This window comes from Macaca mulatta, chromosome 6 (genome assembly GCF_049350105.2).
Source record: "Macaca mulatta isolate MMU2019108-1 chromosome 6, T2T-MMU8v2.0, whole genome shotgun sequence".
Taxonomy (NCBI): domain Eukaryota; kingdom Metazoa; phylum Chordata; class Mammalia; order Primates; family Cercopithecidae; genus Macaca; species Macaca mulatta.
This window is the reverse complement of record NC_133411.1, coordinates 97,744,192-97,765,184: the sequence shown is the minus strand read 5'-3', so window position 1 is coordinate 97,765,184 and position 20,993 is coordinate 97,744,192. Positions and strand designations below refer to the sequence as shown.

The 20,993-nt window shown below is 37.1% G+C and overlaps 1 protein-coding gene and 1 long non-coding RNA gene across 4 annotated transcripts in view; one reads left to right on the top strand and one right to left on the bottom strand.

The window, feature by feature from the left end:
* The window catches only part of LOC144341323 (uncharacterized), a 40,892-nt gene extending 33,729 nt beyond the window's left edge, over window positions 1-7,163 (bottom strand). The window contains exon 1 of the long non-coding RNA XR_013418183.1: window positions 6,606-7,163. This is a non-coding gene — a long non-coding RNA (uncharacterized LOC144341323). The remainder of the gene's footprint in view (window positions 1-6,605) is intronic.
* ARRDC3 (arrestin domain containing 3) lies at window positions 4,213-19,210 on the top strand. Of its 3 annotated transcripts, none has more exons than XR_001445377.3 (8): window positions 4,213-4,717; window positions 8,705-8,786; window positions 10,725-10,872; window positions 11,884-11,986; window positions 12,717-12,973; window positions 13,608-13,770; window positions 14,012-14,204; window positions 16,463-19,210. XR_001445377.3 is itself a non-coding variant. In NM_001260940.1 (8 exon segments), coding segments are annotated over 8 exon segments (1,245 nt in total). In that variant the 5' UTR covers window positions 4,223-4,437; the 3' UTR covers window positions 16,520-16,915.
* The last annotated feature ends 1,783 nt before the right edge of the window (window positions 19,211-20,993 follow it).

The window sequence follows — 20,993 nt, the reverse complement described above, 5'->3', positions numbered from 1 at the left end:
CAAACTGGTCTCAAACCACTGGACTCAAGCAATCCTCCCACCTTAGCCTCTCAAGTTCTGGGATTACAGGCATGAGCTACCACACTCAGCCAGAAAATATTTTATTATAGCAAGTAAAATTTTACCCTCATTATACAAAGTTGTGCATAGTCAAAATTTATAAAATAGTTCAGAAAAGAAATTTAGCATTCCTAATTCTTTCTGTAGACAGACGCCATTTGAGCTTAGATGAATAAACCTTACCAACTCATCTTCTACATTATAATATGCACTGTCATAGCTTAACTGGCAATGCTTTTCTTTAGTTGTACATCTAGATGAAAATACACCAAAATGTTAACAGTGGTGTCTCTGAATGGACAGACAGTAGAATTATGGGTGATTTTCTTTTAATCAAGAAACAAAATATAACAGATTAAATGGTGTTCACATAACACAAATTACACTATTTATTAATGAAGGAGAACAGAATCCAAATTTGATAGTAATTTTCATCACAAAATCCATAACATATATAAAAGTCTATTAACTATGAAGAATATAGAAAACGAATCTACTCATTTTGCTAATAATAGCAAATCTTCTCTCCAGTCTGCATGCCAAATTTGCTGCACCATGAGAATATTAAAGAGTTAAGTCAGAGTTACAAAATCTTGAAATACAGAGTTAAGACCAAAGGGGAAGAAAAAACCCTTAGTTTCATAGCACTCAGCCTATCAGCTGCTAGTTAAAATACAGTAAGCATAGATTTCATATTTTTCTTTATGAAACAGATTCTGACTACTGGTAGGGTTTTTTTTTTGGTTTTTTTTTTTTTTACAACCAAACAACAAAACTTCCAGTTGAGATGGCTTCCTTTTTTTAAAAAAATAAAAATATTGAGCATGTTGATATAATATGCAAAAAACTCCAAACTTGGCAGTAATCTTGACATATCTCCTCAATATCATACACCTTGATAGCAATGATCATTTATCAGTCTTTGATAGAGTTCTTGAGATTGAGTTCAAACTTTATTAAGGTGAAAGAGCCATTTGACTCAAAAGCAAAAAGCAAATATGAAAAGAGATTCCTACTTAAGCTCTGAAGAAGCAATGAAAGGGGGATGGGAAGTTAGTTATTCAGTCTAGTTGGAATTTTACTCAGTTGTGCCAACTGCATCTAGTGGAGGGATTAGAAAAAAGCAAAGGAGATAACATAGTAGTGGGATGTTATTCTGGGCACCAAAAGCACGTGTAAGTGCACACTGGCAACAGTGAGACAAGCTAACAAAGGGGACAGAAGATGTACTTGACAGGAATATAGAAGAGTTAGCAGATGAGTAGGCGGAGATGGCATATGAGACGTAGGCTGGGGAGCAGTAGGAAAGAGCCTTGGTGGTAAAGACAAATAGTTTAAATATAATACAAAATACAATAAGGGCCCAGTGAAGAAAGCTGAGAAGCCCAAGATAATGTCTACAGTACAGCATTTCAAGCTGTCTAAGAAGTAGATATTTAGACAAAAAATCTGAAAGGGGGAAGTTATGAAAGCAACAAGAGAAAACATTCAAAATCTGGTCCAAGTGTTTTTGTTTTTCTTTTAAGAAATGAAAAGATAAAGAGAGACCAGGAGCGGGCAGCTCAGGTCTGTAATCCCAGCACTTTGGGAGGCCAAGGCGGGCGGATCTCTTGAGGCCAGGAGTTCGAGACCAGCCTGGCCAACGTGGTGAAACCGTCTCTACTAAAAATACAAAAATTAGCCGGGGGTGGTGGTGCGTGCCTGTAATCCCAGCTACTCTGGAGGCTAAGGCAGGAGAATCGCTTGAACCTGGGAGGTGGAGGCTGTAGAGAGCCAAGATTGTGCCACTGCACTCCAGCCCAGGTGACAGAGTTGAGACTCCATCTCAAAAAATCAAAATGAAAATGGTAGCTGGTAAGAATTTCTTGGAAATTTGCCAGTTACCTAAGTATTTAAGAAGACACAGTAAAAAGAAAATTTAAAAAATAGCAAAATAAATAATAAAGACAACTATTCAAAAGATCCTGAAAGCTTCAAACACAAAGAATAATGTACTATACAGTAACAGGAATGAAACATTTAATATTTTAAAACAATTTTCCAAACTACAGATAAATTTCTTAGAGTTCTGTTTTATTAAATGCAATTCTGGTGTATTTAATTCTTTTTTCTGAAATAAGTTATATTCTAATTAAATAAATTTTACTAAAAAAATCTGAATTCAGCTATTGTTCACTAACCCTTAATAATTTTTAACATAAATGTAGACACAAATGTGCAATGAATTTATGTATTCATTGTGGACTACACTTTTAAATCCATTCCTTGCTCAGTGGTTTTTGAATGCTTATTAAGTATCATTGACATTATGCTGAGGAAAAGCTGTCATTCTAGGAAATTCACCACTTCTACCACTAGGTGGAGAAAAAACACAAGTAGTATCTGTAATCAAAGCTAGTACAAGGACTCAGGTACTTTACCTAGAATTTCCACCAGGTGTCAACCAAGAGGGGGGGAAAAAGATAAGACTGTTTTTTCCACTTAAATATGCAAATTTATAATTTTACGCATAGCGATCTAAACTCTGAAATAAATGGCCTGCTCATTGTCTAGTTTGCATATTTATACTTTTTATATATTGCTGTTGAGTCCAAGATACTGCCTTGTCAACTAAAATCCAGCCCCCAAAAGCTTAGTTTCTTTTGAAATAAAGAAAACAGCAAGACCAATAAGTTTAGTTTATTGTGACTCATAGGTTCAACCTACCCAAATACACTACGCAAAAGAATCTAAAATGTTTAGACACGGACAGCCAAAAATCTTCCAAGGTATTTTTGTTCATACATATATATAGAGAGAGAGAGAGAGCACCAGATTCATATTTTTTCTTTCTACATTTCTCTTGTAAGGCAGTTCTGTTGATTGCCAGTAATCTAGATGAGTTTATGCTGTTATGCTCTGAATCCCAGTGTGATGTGACGAAAGCACTGCTATTTTTTACCAAACATTCACAATAAAAAGAGAAATGTACCTATATTTAAGATGTATCATGAGAATTACTACGTTAAATGGTCCAAGGCTCTTTCGGCCGAAAATTAAAGCTTCACAGTTAACCCCTATTTATATACCAAATCATGCTTTTTAAAAACAATTTTATGCGCTTCACTAATTTCTAACAAAGATTTTCCGATTCTGTTGCAAACAATATGTCAGCTAAACCACTATGTCCTATGCCTTTTATAAGATGGTACTTTTTTAGGCCGAACTCTATTCTTATTCCTCTGGACACAGGAGTTGTAATCATGTCTTACTCTGCAAATCTAGCCGTAGGTGGTGTCTTAAAAAGGACTTTTTCTTCCTTCGAGGAAGTGGTCAAGCTTCCCCCCAGCCCCCACCCGTGTCATCCTGGAAACAACTTGGTTGTTTTTCGGTGCTATCTAATTAAGCGATGTAGGAGAAAGAAGTTGAGGAGACAAAAAAGCCTATTGATTACATTGTACTTGCTTCTCTACCTCGCTCTTCAAAGGACTAAGGTTCCTTTGACCTCGACTGAGTTCATTTCCACCCTGCCTACAAAGTACTGGTTTAAAAAAAAAAAAAAAAATCCAAGCCAAGTATGCTCTTGTCTATGAACAATACTTCTTGTCCAGTTTTATTACATTTTCTTTGAAAATTCGTTAGATTATGCTCAACAATCGGCCGCTTGCCCAACCGGTTTCTCCCTTCCCCCATCTCTCTTCACACATCACTTTTTCCTCCTCCCATCCAGGCAGTTGGTAAAACGCTGCAGTGCCAGTAACGCACGCTTTGGGGTGGTCACTGCAGTTTATCCTTACTTGGCTTTGCAAACTCCCCACCCAGGCCTTGTCCCCTCGCGCCCCACTCTGCCATTATCTTTCCAGTAGAGTGTGCTCGGTAAGGGGCTCCAGATAGCACGTCGAGGGTATACGGCAGCCTGCCTACCAATAGGAGCCCACAATGAAGAGAAGTCAGGTTCAGCCGGCCGGCAGCTCCAGTATCTCCTTCCCCTAACTCTACACCTACTGTACCCGGGAGCGAGCGAGCAAGGGAGGGAGCGAGCGCGGCGCGGCGCGGCGCGGCGCTGGAGGGGGCGCGCAGGGAGGGCGGACAGCAGCCGCGGCCTGCGCTTGCGCATTGGGGTTGTTTTTCACAAAGCTGCTCTTAAAGTGAGCTGGCAGCCTTTAGCCGCCCGTCTTTGTAAGGAGACCACTGAGACGAGCGGGAGCGCGGAGCAGCAGCTTCTGCTGCCCTGACTTTTTAAGAAATCTCAATGAACTATTTGTAGAGAATCACTGATCCGGCCTGCAAGCATTTTGCACGGCAAAAATATCGATCAGTGTTAAGTGAAGATCACATTTTATATGCGATCTTGACTTTTTTGTCTTACATTATATTTTTATAGATTTTGTTATAAACATGGTGCTGGGAAAGGTGAAGAGTTTGACAATAAGCTTTGACTGTCTTAATGACAGCAATGTCCCTGTGTATTCTAGTGGGGATACTGTCTCAGGAAGGGTAAATTTAGAAGTTACTGGGGAAATCAGAGTAAAATCTCTTAAAATTCATGCAAGAGGGCATGCGAAAGTACGCTGGACTGAATCTAGAAACGCCGGCTCCAATACTGCCTATACACAGAATTACACTGAAGAAGTAGAATATTTCAACCATAAAGACATCTTAATTGGGCACGAAAGAGGTAAGTTTTTCTGTTATTCAGAAGTCATTGGACTCATTTTCTTTGGAAACGTACCTTTTCAGTTTTCTGAATTAACGTGATTCTACTCATAGTATAACTAAGCAGTTTGATAAAGGTTAGCAAAGTTGGAAGGTTTGGATTCCCCTTGACGTTCATCGTGTGTTAAGCCGTAATGCATGCAGGCATCTGCAAAGTGACTGCAAACTACACTTATTCAACTACCTCTATACCCGGCTTGGTCTGTGCCATACGCGCTTGTAGTCCATTTGCACCTTATAAATTCTGCTTGAATCCAATGCAATCGTTTTACTAATATATTTTCAAATGAATTGCTAAAAGCTGCAGTCTTAGATTTTTGCCCTTTTACTTGCAACCTAAGATGTAAAAACTAAACTTCAATCAAGAAATGTAATAACATTTTTAAGAGGCTTAATGGGCGTGTTTCATTTTTAATTTTGGAATGCAAAAGACTTTAAAGAATTGATCACTGTGCTTTCATAAAAGGTTTATGTGGCTTATTTTGACATATGGTATCAACACCCCACGTGTTTTTTCTCTATTCTTTCCCATTCCTTTAAAAATTTACACCCAGCATTCCTTATTTTAAAGGGTACTGTCTGTCATTATGATAGGTATCGAGTCAGTTTTAGAAGCCATTTAGGATCAGTAATTTTCTTTTCCGAGCATCATGTCTAACTTTGGAACGTGCATTCAATGAAACCCATGCCAGTCAAATGGAATTGAAAAGTATAGGGCACACTGGATTTGATTTTTGGTTAGAAGAGGGAGATAAAGGGTTGTCAAAGGGAGAAGGAGTCCTGAGATTTCCAATCTATTGTTTAAATGGTTACATTGTGGAAATATAGGAGAGTCTAGGCTTGTTTTTCTAAGTTTCCACCCTTTGTTAGAAGCGGTTCAATCCTGTTTCGGACCAGTTCTGGGGGGTGGTGAGGAGGGGCGCTTGTTCTGCTCTCAGCAGATTGGTTACACGCGTCAGGTGGTGGCGATGACTTAATTCCTAGCCCAAGAAGAATATAATGTTAAAACTGGTTATGTAATTTTTGTGCCTCTCCTTTTTAATGCAGTATTTAGTTCAGATGTTGGCGATTTTTCAGAAAAAAATTAGAGCCATATTTTACCTTCTTTTTTATATTAAAAACGTACATCCTGGAGAGGTGCTGATGACTGAACTAAGGCAAGTGAGAAATGAAGGATGCTTTGAGGGGCAGTATTAATGCATGATTTCTGAAACTATTAAGGTGAACTCAGTTCTTTAGTAGGATTTTCGTAGATACAGGTACTTTGCATCCTGAAATAACTAATTAATGTCTCCAAGCGTTAACACTGATAGGAGATGCAGATGCCTAATGACAGTCTTGGTATTTGTTGAAAAGCAGATAGATGAGTTTGTGTTTCTACCTTTCTGAATATTGCAGCCTTTTATGAAATGGGTGAAAGAAACAGATTTTTCTTCAAGAGGTTGAGACTTGCAATGGGGGAAAAGTAGAACAATGAGTTGTGAGGACAAATATTTCATTAGTTACACCATGATTTCATGGTAAAGAAAACTAAATGCCCTGCACCCCCAACAAAATGCCCCCCCCCCCAAACCCTGCAACGCGTAGACGAGCTCAGTCTGGAATAGTTTCAATGACTTGAAACTGGGAGCTCTCAAACTAGCCTGGTAACTGAGACCCCGCCCCGGGCGCCCGGGATAGGCGGAGCCAGGTTTGTTAGCCTGTTGCTAAGGCGATGGCAGGCGCTGATTGGATTGGGCGCGGGCGGGTGGGGAGAGGGGGCTCGCGCCGCTGCTGGGGCGAGGCTAGGAAACCGGCGTGCGCCGGTAAAGGTCCCTCCAGAGAGCCACCCCCACCCAGTCCATACTCACGTTTGTTCCCGGGCTTCTGGGGGCGCCCGGCCCGTGTCACATCACGTTCTATCGCCCCTCTTTTGGGCCTGCTAAGGACCATCGAAAGGAAACGACTTCAGGCTTTAGCTGAGTTGAGGGCAGACGCTCCTGCCGGCCTTACAGGTGCCGGATGGCCCGGGACCCAACTTTAGTGGAAAATCCTTTTCAGATGGAATTTGGATGGGAAGGGTTGGCAGGACCCCCGTTAGCTATCTGCCGGGTAGGAGGTGTCAGGGGACTCCTGTGAACGCTTCTGAAACAAAGCGTGTTCCCCGACCTCTCCAGTAGCCACACTGGCTACCTTGAGTTGACCTGAGGGGACAGAGCAGAGGCTGGCCCGGGGAAGAAAGAAAATGATTCCAATATCGAAATCTAGGTGGGGGCTTCGAAGGGTATCCTCTGCCCCCTCCCCCATTGTTTTCCGAAAGCTTCAGGCCCCCGCCTCCCCTCGGCCGCCCCAGTTTCCCTCGCGGAAACTAAAGGTGTCAGAGTGGCCCAAGCCAGATCGAACCGGTCGCCGGCTGGGGCGTGTAAAGCGGAAGCGCCGCGGCTCGCTCGCCCCGCCCCTCGTCCAGCAGGCTAGGTTGTGCGGGCACGGGCGCGAGCGCCGCGCGACGTATGCCGTATGTATAGCGGGGCGCGCGGGCGGCGGCGGCGGCGCGCGAGCAGGCCGGCTGGGATCTGCTCGCGCCGGTTTAGGCCGGTCCTCTCCTGCTCCGGTCTAGTTCTTGATTGACAGCCCGGCACTTGTTTACCACGGCGCGGCCGCAGCCGCTCGCCTCAATGAGACTGCTGAGCTGGCACAAAAAGGGAGCGAAGAGGGAAGAAAGGGAGAGGAAGGCGAACTTTGGGCGCCTTCGAGGGGAGCGAATTTAAATGGCCCCCAGCTCATCAGCTAGTTTTTGGTTCTGAAATCTGTTCAGGGGATTTGCACAGGGGACGAGGAAAATTGTATGGAGACATATGCGAATTACCGTGATTTTTAAATAAAAGTATCGACGTATACATGCTTTTCCCCCCTTTTCTCGTTTGATATCAGGGAGGCATCACGTTTTTTGTGTATATTCAGTACTTTGCTGAAGGAAAGTTAAAATAATATGCCAGTTTTTTCTACTCTGGGGGCTAATCGTAAAGGTTTCTACACCGAGAAAACTAAAAGATATTTCTGTAATTATTTAGAACGCTAAATAAGCATTTTAATTATCTAGAACCCCCTCCCATATTTTCGATTATATTTCTTTATTTTCATGCCACTTGAAAAACAAATTTGACCCAAAAAAATGGTTGTAAAATGAAAGGTCATTCCTTTTTTATAGAAACTGGAAACTGTTAATAATTAGACTTCATCTTCTTCAAGAATGTCCGACAATATTGTTTCCTTATAAGCAGGCACCTCCTAAATGCGGTTCTTGGTAATGATCTAAGGTATAGTTTATGCAAATTTTAATCGTTGCTAGGACTGAGTATTGTGATCACTTTAGGTCAATAAATAATTATTTTTAATTACAAAACTGACATTAAAATCAATGTGTGTGCTTTTTTTTTTTTTTTTTTTTTTTTTTTTACTCCATCTATTTGACAAAGTTTTCTAGTGGTTTTGGAGTATCTATTCTATTCACATGTTTGGCATTATTCCCCCTAAACTGACATATTTTTAAAAGGGTTGCACGAACAGTTTTTATTTGATACATTGTAGTCTTCATGCGATAAATTTAAGCAAACAGCTGGAGACAAAGATAACATTATCTTACCATGATGTGAGACCCGAGCCTTTTGAGTATATATACTATTTTATCAACAGATGCTTTACAGTTTGGGTCATTTTCCATTTAAAAAATAAAAGTCTGTGGGGTGTGAGTATTCATTATCCCCATTTTACAGATAAGGCAGCTGAAAACGGGATTTTTATTTCGTCCAGAGGAAATGATGAAGTTAGAATTAGAACTCGGCTCTCTCAGACTCCAAAGCTTGTTTTGTGGTCTTAATTATTATGTAAGCATCTTTAAAGTTATGCCACCCTGCGGAGTATGTAAATGTCAAATAATAAATTCTTTGTTTTCTTTTTATGTTTCTTTTAGATGATGATAATTCCGAAGAAGGCTTCCACACTATTCATTCAGGAAGGCATGAATATGCATTCAGCTTCGAGCTTCCACAGACGTAAGAATTATAAATAATAGGCATTTTTATACATACCCATGATCAGAGCATTACTTTAAAATTAAGTATTCTAAATTTAAACACTTTTAGTTAAAAAAAAAAAAAAAAAAAAAAACCCTTTTCATGACTGGAACTTGCTAGAGGAAAACAATATATTAAACATAAGAAGCTATTTTTTAATCTACCGTGGCAAAATTATAGAAAGCATACTCAAATTTCAGTCTTCTATCCCAATGTTCATGAGGTTTTTAAAATAGGAATAGTGTTTCCTTTAACATGAGTGAATTGGAAGGTGCTAGTCAAATAATAACCACTTTATACTTAGTTTATTATCAATTGTCATTATGAGAAAAGACCCTATCAAGTCTCAGTAGCTTCAATTTATAAAAAGTTCTGTGTTCCACCTTTTCTGCTAATACTAACCAATAACTAACCGATAGCAGTAAGCTTCAAAAGTAAAAATAATTAGGAATATCCTAACTTTAGAAATGTTGTTCTCCTGATATGAACTTAATAACTTCTGTACAAAGAATTATTGGGAAGGTCACACAAGAGATATGACCCAAGCTTAAAAGGAAAAATACATCAAGGATACGTTGATACAAAACTTGGAATCTAGTAAGAAAGGAAAAAGGAAAGTGGTGTATTCTTGAATTAATGACAGATTGTTGGAAGAGATTATACAAACTTTTTTTAAAAAAATAATGCCTTTTAGCAAATACTAAAACCTGCAAAATGACACTTGTGCCGATTATTCTGGAGAATAAACAGATTACATAAGATTTTGTCAGGTGACAAATGTACATAATTCTACATTTGTTAATTCTAGTGCTTGAGATGTTATATAAAGAGAGAAGTCATAAATGGTATTTTTTAGAAAATTCTATTTACTATATTATTTGAGAATTTTATTTGGAATATAATGCCCTCATCTAATTTCTGAGAAAAATATTAAAGTTTGTCAATAGAATAACGCTAATATGGGGCCTGAGTATTTTCAGGGTCATTTAATGTTAAAGTTCTATCTGTAAACCAAAGTCATTTAACATAAACTTTGGATAATTATTAGCATACAGTTTAAGATTTTATTTCTCTGCTATATACAAGTTAATATGGGAGTCTAAAATACAAAAAAAAATGTGAAAACACCAGTGTTCCTTATACTAATCTAAGCTAGCACTCTTCCTTGTAACTAACTGAACACTGAGTATTTTACTAATGAAATTATGAAAAAGAGACTGAACTCGCTAAAATAAAACCTTTCACAAGTAAGATCTGACAGTTAAAAAAAAAATTTGATTCTCTTGACATAGATCAAGAGGACTATTTCTTTTTCTTTTGAAGCCTGTAAAGTTAGAGAACAGCCAAACAAGAATTAGAAAATGAGTAAACTGAGAGATAGAAAAGTAGTTTTTCAGTAAACTTATGAAATATGAAATTTTTGAAACTATAATGACTATTCCAGGCCTTTTCTAGACCTTAATTAGTTGCTATAAAAAGATGATAATCTGACTAATGAGAAGTGGAGTACTATAGGGAATTTTGGTCTGAATGTTTAACCAGTGTCTAGAATTTATCAGTAGAAATAGTTAAACCATTCTCAACTTTGTTTTTGAATTCTTGGCCTTTTCAAAAAATGTCCATTAAACTTTCATAATTTTGCCACCATCATTAAAAGTAGCCTCCTCTTAGTTTAAATGGATTGTATTCTTCTGGCTTTTTAAAGCAAAATATTAAAGATACTTATTGTTTATTGTTACTTGGAAATAGAAAGTTTTTTCCCCAATGACTTATCCCTTTGGAAATTTTTTAAATTACATGTTTGATACCTCATTGGTACATAAACGATACAATATATTAACACTTCTATTCTGACCTACTGTGTAATTGTTAGAAAGAGGTATAAAATTAATATATTGACCTTTATATTCTGCACAGACCACTTGCTACCTCATTCGAAGGCCGACATGGCAGTGTGCGCTATTGGGTGAAAGCCGAATTGCACAGGCCTTGGCTACTACCAGTAAAATTAAAGAAGGAATTTACAGTCTTTGAGCATATAGATATCAACACTCCTTCATTACTGGTAAGAATTGACTGAATTATTCATTCTTTGTTTTTGGCATATAAATATTAAAGAATAATCAATCACCTAAACTATGCAGTTGTCATAATTTAAAAATACTGGTTTTCTTTTAAAATTCCATAAATATACATTTTCTTAAATACAGTCAAGAACACTGAAATTAATGAAAAATATGCTCATATTTTTGACATTGTAGTACCTTTAAGTAAATATGAAACTAAGACCAGTATATGATATGAAGTATCTCTTACTCACAATATGAGTAACAAAAGCCATAACAACAAACAGATCTGGTCCTTGGATGATTTGAGTGGAAGAAGGACAGTAGTATCTTTTATTGTAATACAATATCACTTAACTTGACAATATCATAATCTAAAATTTGTACTATACTTTGTTATTCCAATAGAGGGATAGTTGTCAAATAATGGGGAATCATTCGTTTCATTAAAAAAACTCCTTTTTTAAAAGAATCTATTTTTAATTGCATTTGTCTGAGAACAAATCAAATTTGACTTAAAACTGTATTTGGTTTAAACAAATGATAACATCTTTAAAGCAAATAAGAAATGGGCATTTTCCTTTTTTTACATTTTTTTTTATATTCTCAGAGAAAGATGTTAACATTTGGAATTATAGTCAGATTGCTTTCTGTGCTGCCTTTTTAAGGCAGTTTAAATGGAATGTGGAAAGGGTTTTTTTTATTTGGTTGGTTTTTCATTACTGTATTTGTAAATAGTGTGAACTAAAAAACTGTTTATGGGAAACGCTGTACACCCTTTACCTTTTTTTTCTAATTGAATGGAAATTTATATAAAAATAAAAGTAATGGTATAATTCAAAAACCATCGATTAGTTAAAAAATAAGAAGTATATCTGGATCCAAAAAAAAAAGCAAAACCAGTTTTAATTTTTATTTTTCCACAAATTTAGGATTATATTTTAAAATATTCTGGTATTGATTGTACCAATCCATACACTGACCTTTTTCTCTAAATTGTTTTCTTACAGTCACCCCAAGCAGGCACAAAAGAAAAGACACTCTGTTGCTGGTTCTGTACCTCAGGCCCAATATCCTTAAGTGCCAAAATTGAAAGGAAGGGCTATACCCCAGGTATGTATGAGGTAGATTCCCACAAAAAACTTTCTTCACTTAGCTTTTGTGTATAAATTTATAATATAACTATTAAATATCAACATAATATCGTATTCTTTTGTGAAATTACAAATTGTGCTTTTCCATTTGTTTTTTCACAAAATAGAATGTAGTTTCCTTTTTCAAATAGCTACTGATGAGTTCATTTCTATGACTCTTAAGTTATTTGCAGTTCCTAGGACACCTTTTCGTGCATGTTAGTTGCTCTTTCTTACTTTAGCTTTAAGAATCTTGATTTCTTGGCCAGGCGCAGTGGCTCAAGCCTGTAATCCCAGCACTTTGGGAGGCCGAAACGGGCGGATCACGAGGTCAGGAGATCGAGACCATCCTGGCTAACCTGGTGAAACCCCGTCTCTACTGAAAAATACCAAAAAAAAAAAAAAAAAAAAACACTAGCCGGGCGAGGTGGCGAGCGCCTGTAGTCCCAGCTACTCGGGAGGCTGAGGCAGGAGAATGGCGTAAACCCGGGAGGCGGAGCTTGCAGTGAGCTGAGATCTGGCCACTGCACTCCAGCCTGGGCGACAGAGCGAGACTCTCTCAAAAAAAAAAAAGATTCTTGATTTCTTTTGTTATTTTTTTCTAACCGGGCGACAGAGCGAGACTCTCTCAAAAAGAAAAAAAAAAGATTCTTGATTTCTTTTGTTATTTTTTTCTAACAGTAGATATGTATATATTTTTCCCTCTCTAGGTGAATCAATTCAGATATTTGCTGAGATTGAGAACTGCTCTTCCCGAATGGTGGTGCCAAAGGCAGCCATTTACCAAACACAGGCCTTCTATGCCAAAGGGAAAATGAAGGAAGTAAAACAGCTTGTGGCTAACTTGCGTGGGGAATCCTTATCATCTGGAAAGACAGAGACGTGGAATGGCAAGTTGCTGAAAATTCCACCAGTTTCTCCCTCTATCCTCGACTGTAGTATAATCCGTGTGGAATATTCACTAATGGTATGTACACATTTAAGAGGTTTTTTCCTTTCTTTTTTCTTTTTTGAAACACCTGTCACCCAGGCTGGAGTGCCACGGCACAGTCTCAGCTCTGCTGCAGCCTCTGCTTTCTGGGCTCCAGTGGTCCTCCCACCTGAGCCTCCCAAGTAGCTGGGAATACAAGTGTGCCTGTAGCCAGGCCTGGATAATTTTTGTATTTTTTGTCGTGATGGAGTTTCACCATGTCACCCAGGTTGGTCTTGAACTCCTGGGCTCAAGTGATCCACCCACCATGGCCTCCCAAAGTGTTGGAATTAGAGGCTGAGCCACAGTGCCTGGCCCAAGAAGTCTTTGGTGTTTTGTTTTGTTTTTAATCTTAAAGTTATGGAGACATAATTTTGTCTTACATCCAGGTTTTTTAATTCCATATATAGTGACATATGAAATACATAACTCTTTATATAGTTTGACTTATAATTATACCTTATATGTAAATGTACTATATAGAATTATACATAAAAGAGAAACTTTTCATGTATGTAAGATAAACAATGAAGTAAATGGGGGTTTCAAATAACATTAAAATTGGTTATTAGTTTTTGAAAAGGAAATCATACTTGGCATTCTAAACGTAATATTTCTTTGCAATGTTTAGGTATATGTGGATATTCCTGGAGCTATGGATTTATTTCTTAATTTGCCACTTGTCATCGGTACCATTCCTCTACATCCATTTGGTAGCAGAACCTCAAGTGTAAGCAGTCAGTGTAGCATGAATATGAACTGGCTCAGTTTATCACTTCCTGAAAGACCTGAAGGTAATTTGATAATACATATCTAAGCTTAATTTCTTACTATTATTATCAAGAAAATTATTTTGCTTCTGATATTTTATGACCCTAGATGAATGTAATCTTCCCCTAAAGAAAGTAGATGTGCCCCTAATACTCAGTTTTGATTATATGTCTTCATAGTTTTAATCACCAAACAAATAATTATTATTTTACCTTGACATTGCTTTTTAATACCTACTATTTTGTGTATTTTGACATGCATAAGAACATGCTGTTCGAATTGCGTGTATCTTTTTCCTTCAGCACCACCCAGCTATGCAGAAGTGGTAACAGAGGAACAAAGGCGGAACAATCTTGCACCAGTGAATGCTTGTGATGACTTTGAGAGAGCGCTTCAAGGACCACTGTTTGCATATATCCAGGAGTTTCGGTTCTTGCCTCCGCCTCTTTATTCAGAAGTAAGTACCTACTCTTAAGTATGCAATGAACTGGCTGTCTCGAGAAATAGCATTGCAGGCATTTTTTTTTAAATGTAATTAGATCTTGATTATCATGATAATAACAGAACAAATAATTTAAAACGACAGAGTAAAAGTTAAGATTAAGGTTGTCAATATTTACTAAGTTTGAGATAGAGGTAGGACTGTTCACTTGTTAGGGAATTAAGACAATGATCTAACCTCATGTTGAATTACTAATTTTTTTTTCTCTTAAACTTGTATCTTGAGACACATTTTTTGAAGGAAGAATTTTGTATATCCAAGCATCAATAGGAAGAACTGGCATTTTGCAAACAGTGATTAAATAGCTAGAATTTATCTTATTCATGATTCTTTTCCAATTCTTGAGTATTTTGACATTCTCAGTCATAAGAAATAATGTATTTGTGATAACATCTTAAAACAACATTCCCACATGGTTAGACTATTTTCATTTATCTCATTGATGGCAGCTAAGCACTTAAATGTAAATAAACATAGCTCTTAGGAGAAGCCCACAGACTACTGAGGAAAACAAGCTAAGAAGCAAAATACTACATCATAATGTGATAAAATGCACAGCTCATTTGAGGAGCAGCTTATTGGGTCTTGGGAATCAGGTGGGGCTTCTTGAAAAGGTGACCGTTAAGCTGAATTGTGAAGAATGAGTAGTCCTCAAAAGGCAGAAAGAACAGTATATGTAAAGACAAGGAGTAAGTAGGTAGGGTATCTAGCAATTTCACGATATTTCAGAGTGACTTTAGCCACTAGTACACATTTTTAAGGGGTTTTGGAGTTGGTTTTGATACCAAAATAATTCTGTAAATTACTAGAATCAGCTTTTTCTTTTGGTTACTGTAATTTACATAGCTGTTTTACACTGAAATATTACTCCCAAATTAAACATCAGGGGGATTGTTCATCAAATTTCTCTCTTTTTTTTTTTTAACACCATAACTGGAAGGGTCAGTTTTCCTTGGGATGCAATAATATGAGATCTTCTTCATTCATTGATTATAGAATGTTCAGAATTCTTCATGAGACATAATTTTTTTCTATCTTCTAATACATAAAATTTCTGTTAGATGCTAAAAGTGTTCTGTCACTTGCTACAGATTTTGTCATTACATTTTTACTTGGATATTTCTTTCTTGCTTATTATAAGTCAGTCATTTCTGGCTTGATTTGAGGCTCCCTGGCTGTCCAAGGAGGCATTTTAAAAAGAATGGCAATCTAAGTATAGTTCACTTTTAAGCAACTTGTGGGAAAATTCTGCCACCTTTTAAAAAGCACCAAAGATAATTTGCAACTTTTAAAACTCTAAAATATGTTCAGGGTGTGATTTAACTAAGAGTTATTTGACTTTTTTCCTTCAAAAATGTGTTTTACCTAAAGCTTCTGAGGCAATTTGGGTTGTTCCACATTTAAATGCAAGTGGATGGGTCTCATCCAAAAGCTCTTTCAGTAAAAAATATATTAAACCCAACAATTTGCTTTTCTGTGACCATTCTATTATCTTTGTACCTGAGAAGCAACTTTTCATTAAAAATATGTACATATGAAAGTCACTCCAAAGATAAAGAAGGTGAGAGAAAATCTCTTGAGTATTTTGGGTTCAGTAGTTTTACTTCCTGATACACACACTGCATTTTTTGGCCATCTCTGGAGTTTTACACCCATGAGTTATTACCTCACATAAGCACATTGTTTATGTAAGTAAACAAATTGTTTGCACATTGTATAAACAAAGAGAATTGTTTACACAATTTCATTTTTCCAAAGTCAGAGGAAGCAATGGGTTAACTTTTTTGTAGAAGGATGAAAAGGGGTACTTTACAAAAGGAGATGATTGCTATGAAGATATTCTATATTGTGTATTTAGGTCTTAATTAAGTACTACTACAATACTGAGTAAGTCTTCATTCAATGATAAAATTTTACTGTTAATTTTTATGAAATAGGCGACTATTCAGACATACCTTAATCTTGTTAATCTAATAATTAAATATCAGGTACTTTATAGGTACCAGCACCCTTTCCTCCCCACATAGCATTTCAGATATGAAAAGAGAATAATTGGATACAATATGCTATAATTGGCTACAATATGCTAACAAGCTATGTATGCTCTCTCTGATTACATTTCTTGACTAGTATTCAGAATTGTAATCATTTGCTGCATTCTTCCTAGACCTCATGAAATAACTCTGTAAACTTTTCTTCTCATTTCTTTCTAGATTGATCCAAATCCTGATCAGTCAGCAGATGACAGACCATCCTGTCCCTCTCGTTGAAGGAACACTTGGTTGAATCAAGTTGATGTGGGTTCTGAACTGTATCTCTTCCGGCTGAGGACAGAGAAGTATCTTGGAGACACGTTTCAGAGGAAGTGGAATTGCTTTTGCCCAGAAAAATGGCGAATACATGAAACAACCAGTGATCATGCTTTAGAAGCCTACAGCAACATTCTGGGACTGCTCCAACATGCTTGAAGATCTAAGCTTTTCTCTTTTAAAACTGGCACATACTCAGAGCAGTCTTCTTAGCCTATGGTCGTACGTGTCAAGACACCACGTTTTCAAGAGGGATGATCTCCTTCTTTTGATTTGAAAATTTGCACATGCTCAATGCTTACATTGTGCGGTTCGATGTCACTACAGCTTTTTTTTTTTTTTTTTTTTTTTTCTATTTTTGCCAGACTCTTGATACTCTTAAAACTTGTTTGTGGTCAGCACAACAAGGAACAAAAGAAAGCTTTGAAAAAACTTTAACATGAAAAGACGCACTGACATTTTTTTTTTTAATTTAATATAGCCTGGACTTTACCTGCGTATGCACATGCTCAGAATTGTCCTACTAGGCTGACCATGTATCACCTCTTCAGCTTGGATCCAATTGTGGATTTATTTACAAACATCAAATGCCTTCAAGCCAATCCTTTTTGCTGTATGTTTTGCAGCCTACTGTAGTAGATACGCAACAGATAATGTGGGGAAAAAAGAGATGAGAGGAGGAAGCTAATAAGAGACTGTCAAGATTGTATACCTTCTTGGTTTCTTTTAAAAATTTGTTGCCTTTCTACTATTACAGCAAAGCAGCATTTTGTTACTGACTGCCTAAAATCACTTAATCTCAGGTGAACGCATCACTTGCCAAACTGTTGGAATGCTATTTGTGTTTTGTTGCACTGTTTTTTTTTTTGTTTGTTCGTTTATTTGGTTGGCTTTTTGGAGAGGGAAATTTGGAAACGGGACATACACAAAAGTTATAACCCACCCACATTCCCTTTTTATCATGACATGCAAGAAGAAACTAGCTGAGCTAAGAATGGAGTGAAGAAAGGCAGTATGGCAGGCACCAGCAAAGAGTTGAGGGCTGTTGCTCTTAAAAATTATTTTTATTATTATTATTATTTTAAAAGTATGGAAGTTTTCCATTCACTGGGGAAAGGAGGGAGAAGTGCATTTATTTTTATACAGAGTTACTTAATTACCTCCAAAACACATATGTTGGAAATCGTTTTTGCTGGTGCAAAGTATATTAATGAGCAGGAATATATATATTAAGGTTATGATTAGAGAGCTCAATTTGTACCTTTGCTATCTTGCTCAAGCTTGATATAGCATGAAAACTCAACTTTATTCCAAAAGTGTATAACTTCAAAATTTAAAATACTAGAACGTTTGCTGCGATAAATCTTTTGTATTTTTGTGTTTTTCTAATGAGAATACTGTTTTTCATTACCTAAAGAACAATTTGCTAAACATGAGAAATCACTCACTTTGATCATGTATAGATTACATAGGAAGAACAATCACATAAGTAAATTATAGTTTATATTAAAGGTAATTTTCTGTTGGCTCATAACAAATATACCAGCATTCATGATAGCATTTCAGCATTTTCCAAGGTACCAAGTGTACTTATTTTGTTGTTGTTGTTGTTGTTGTTGTATTTTAGAAGGAATTCAGCTCTGATGTTTTTAAAGAAAACCAGCATCTCTGATGTTGCAACATACGTGTAAAATGGGTGTTACATCTATCCTGCCATTTAACCCCACAGTTAATAAAGTGGCTGAAAATAATAGTAGCTCTGGCTTGGTGCTTGACCTGGTTAAATACTGTCTTAAAGCTCATACAAAACAAATAGGCTTTTCCATAAGTGGCCTTTAAGAAAACATGGAAGACAATTCATGTTTGAAAAATGCTGACAGGGTGAAGAAAGCCCAGTGTAAAAATGAATCGCGTTTTAAGTGATTCGGTTAAAGGGTTTGGGCTCCCGTAGCAAACTAATACTAGATAATAAGGAAATGGGGGTGAAGTATTTTTTTATTGTTAAATCATTTTGTGAATGTCCCCCTCAAAAAAAGCTAATGGAATATTTGGCATAAAGGGCATTTGGTGGTTTTATTTTTGTTTTGGGGGGGATTGTCAGAAAATCCCTTTTCTCTCTTATGTCTGACTAGGGAACAATTGTTGATATGCATAGCATTGGAATACTTGTCATTATATACTCTTACAAATAACACATGAAGCAAGAATGGCCAATATTCTGATAATTGGCACTGGATCACAAAATGTGATAAAACTTTAAAATGTATAAAACTTTATCAAATAAAGTTTTATTTTCCCCATTAAAAAGTATTTCTTTAGAGGCATTACTTTTTAAAAAATATTGGTCAATTCCTGACATAAGATGTGAGGTTCACAGTTGTATTCCGGTATTCAAGATAGATTCCTGATTTTTCAATTAGGAAAAGTAAAATCCAAAATGTTAGCAAAACAAAGTGCAATATTAAATGTTTGCTTTATAGATTATATTCTATGGCTGTTTGTAATTTCTCTTTTTTTTCCTTTTTTATTTGGTGCTGAATATGTCCTTGTAGGCTCTGTTTTAAGAAAACAATATGTGGGAAATGATTTAATTTTTCCTATTGCTCTTCCTTGTGGAAAATAAAGTGTTTTGTTTTTTTCTGTTTTGTATAATTGTTTGGAGATTTATTTGAATCTTGATCATATTACTAACTCACCATACATGCAAATACATTAAACTTATAATTAAGCTCTATTTTAAGCCATTCTGGGTAAGAATTATATCTAGGTCTGTACTAAAGAAAATTACTGACCAACTCTTAGGCTAAAGCAGTCCTCCTGTCTCAGCCTCCCAAGTAGCTAGGACTACAGGTGCACACCACCACATCCAGTTAATTTTCTAATTTTTTTGTAGTCATGGTCTCACTATGTTACCCCAGCTGATCTCAAACTCCTGGCCTCAAGCAATCCTCCCAACTTGGCTTCCCAAAGCACTGGGATTATAGGCGTGAGACACTATGTCCAGACTCTAAATTTCAATCTTAAATATGAAGCAAACTTAACCACGTGAAATAATTCACTTACAGGCACCAATTCCCTCACTGTGTTGTGTTGAAATTACCAGTGTTTCAAGAGTACATAAACATAGTTACATTTTTTTTGTTTTTAAGAGTGTGTCTCACTTCATAGCCCAGGCTGTAGTGCAGTCGCAGGATCTCGGCTCACTTCAGCCTTGACTTCCCAGGTTCAAGCAATCCTCCTGCCTCAGACCCCCAAGTAGCTGAGACTACAGGCATGCCCCACCATGCCCGGCTAATTTTTGTGTTTTTTGTAGAGATGAGATTTTACCATGTTGCCCAGGCTGGTCTCAAAGTCCTGGACTCAAGTGATCCACCCCACTTGGCCTCCAAAGTGCTAGGATTACAGGCGCAAACCACCACGCCTGGTGTGAAAGTTACATTAATTTCTAATTTTTGAAGAATATTTCTAAATTTCTTTAAATTTTAAAAACAGTGAATATTCTTTGTCTTAAAAGAATCAATTTTATAGTGTCTGATAACCTTAGAAGTACTTTTGGAGTCACATTTAGAATTTTTCTTTCAGTGTTTATACATTCATGCATGAGTTATCAAGTTGTATATAGGCCTTACTATATGATTCTCCAATATTTCTTCCCAAATATATATTCACATGCAAAGTATGTTACAAAGAGGCATCTAGACATACACTTCGGATTTTTTTGTTTTGTTTTTTGAGACAGGATCTTGCTCTTTTACCCAGTCTGGAATACAGTGGTATGATCACAGCTCACTACCTCCCAGGCTCAAGAGACCCTCCCACTTCAGCCTCCCCAGTAGCTGGTACTACAGGCACATGCCACTATGCCTGCTAATTTTTATTTAATGTTTGTAGAGCTGGTATCTTGCTATGTTGCCCAGGCTGGTCTCAAATTCCTGGTCTCAAGCAATCCTGCTGGCCTCCCAAATTGTTGGGATTACAGGCAAGAGCCACAGAGCCTGGCATAGACATACAAATGTATACATTTTGTATACATTTATAGCCACTTAATTTTAGGAAGTACTGTCATCCTTTTCACTCAACCAGAAGCCAGCGATAGCATAATAAAGTCTTAATACATTAAGGAATAACAAGCCAGGCCCGTAATCCCAGCACCTCTGGAGACTGAGGTGTGAATCTGCTGAGGTCAGGAGTTCAAGACCAGCCTGGCCAACATGGGAAAACCCCATCTCTACTAAAAATACAAAAATTAGCCAGGCGTGCATGTGCCTGTAATCCCAGCTACTCAGAAGCCTGAGGCACAAGAATCACTTGAACCTGGGAGGCAGAGGCTGCAGTGAGCCAAGATCACACCACTGTACTCCAGCCTGGGTGACAGAGTGAGACTCTGTCTAAAAATAAATAATAAATAATAAGGAATAACAATGACAGTGTGGAA

Coding starts and splice junctions, on each gene's coding strand:
- ARRDC3 (XM_028849088.2), top strand. CDS start 12,764: ATGGTGGTGCCAAAGGCAGCCATTTACCAAACACAGGCCTTCTATGCC. Junction 12,974..13,607: donor GTGTGGAATATTCACTAATG/GTATGTACACAT, acceptor TGCAATGTTTAG/GTATATGTGGATATTCCTGG. Junction 13,771..14,049: donor ACTTCCTGAAAGACCTGAAG/GTAATTTGATAA, acceptor TTTTTCCTTCAG/CACCACCCAGCTATGCAGAA.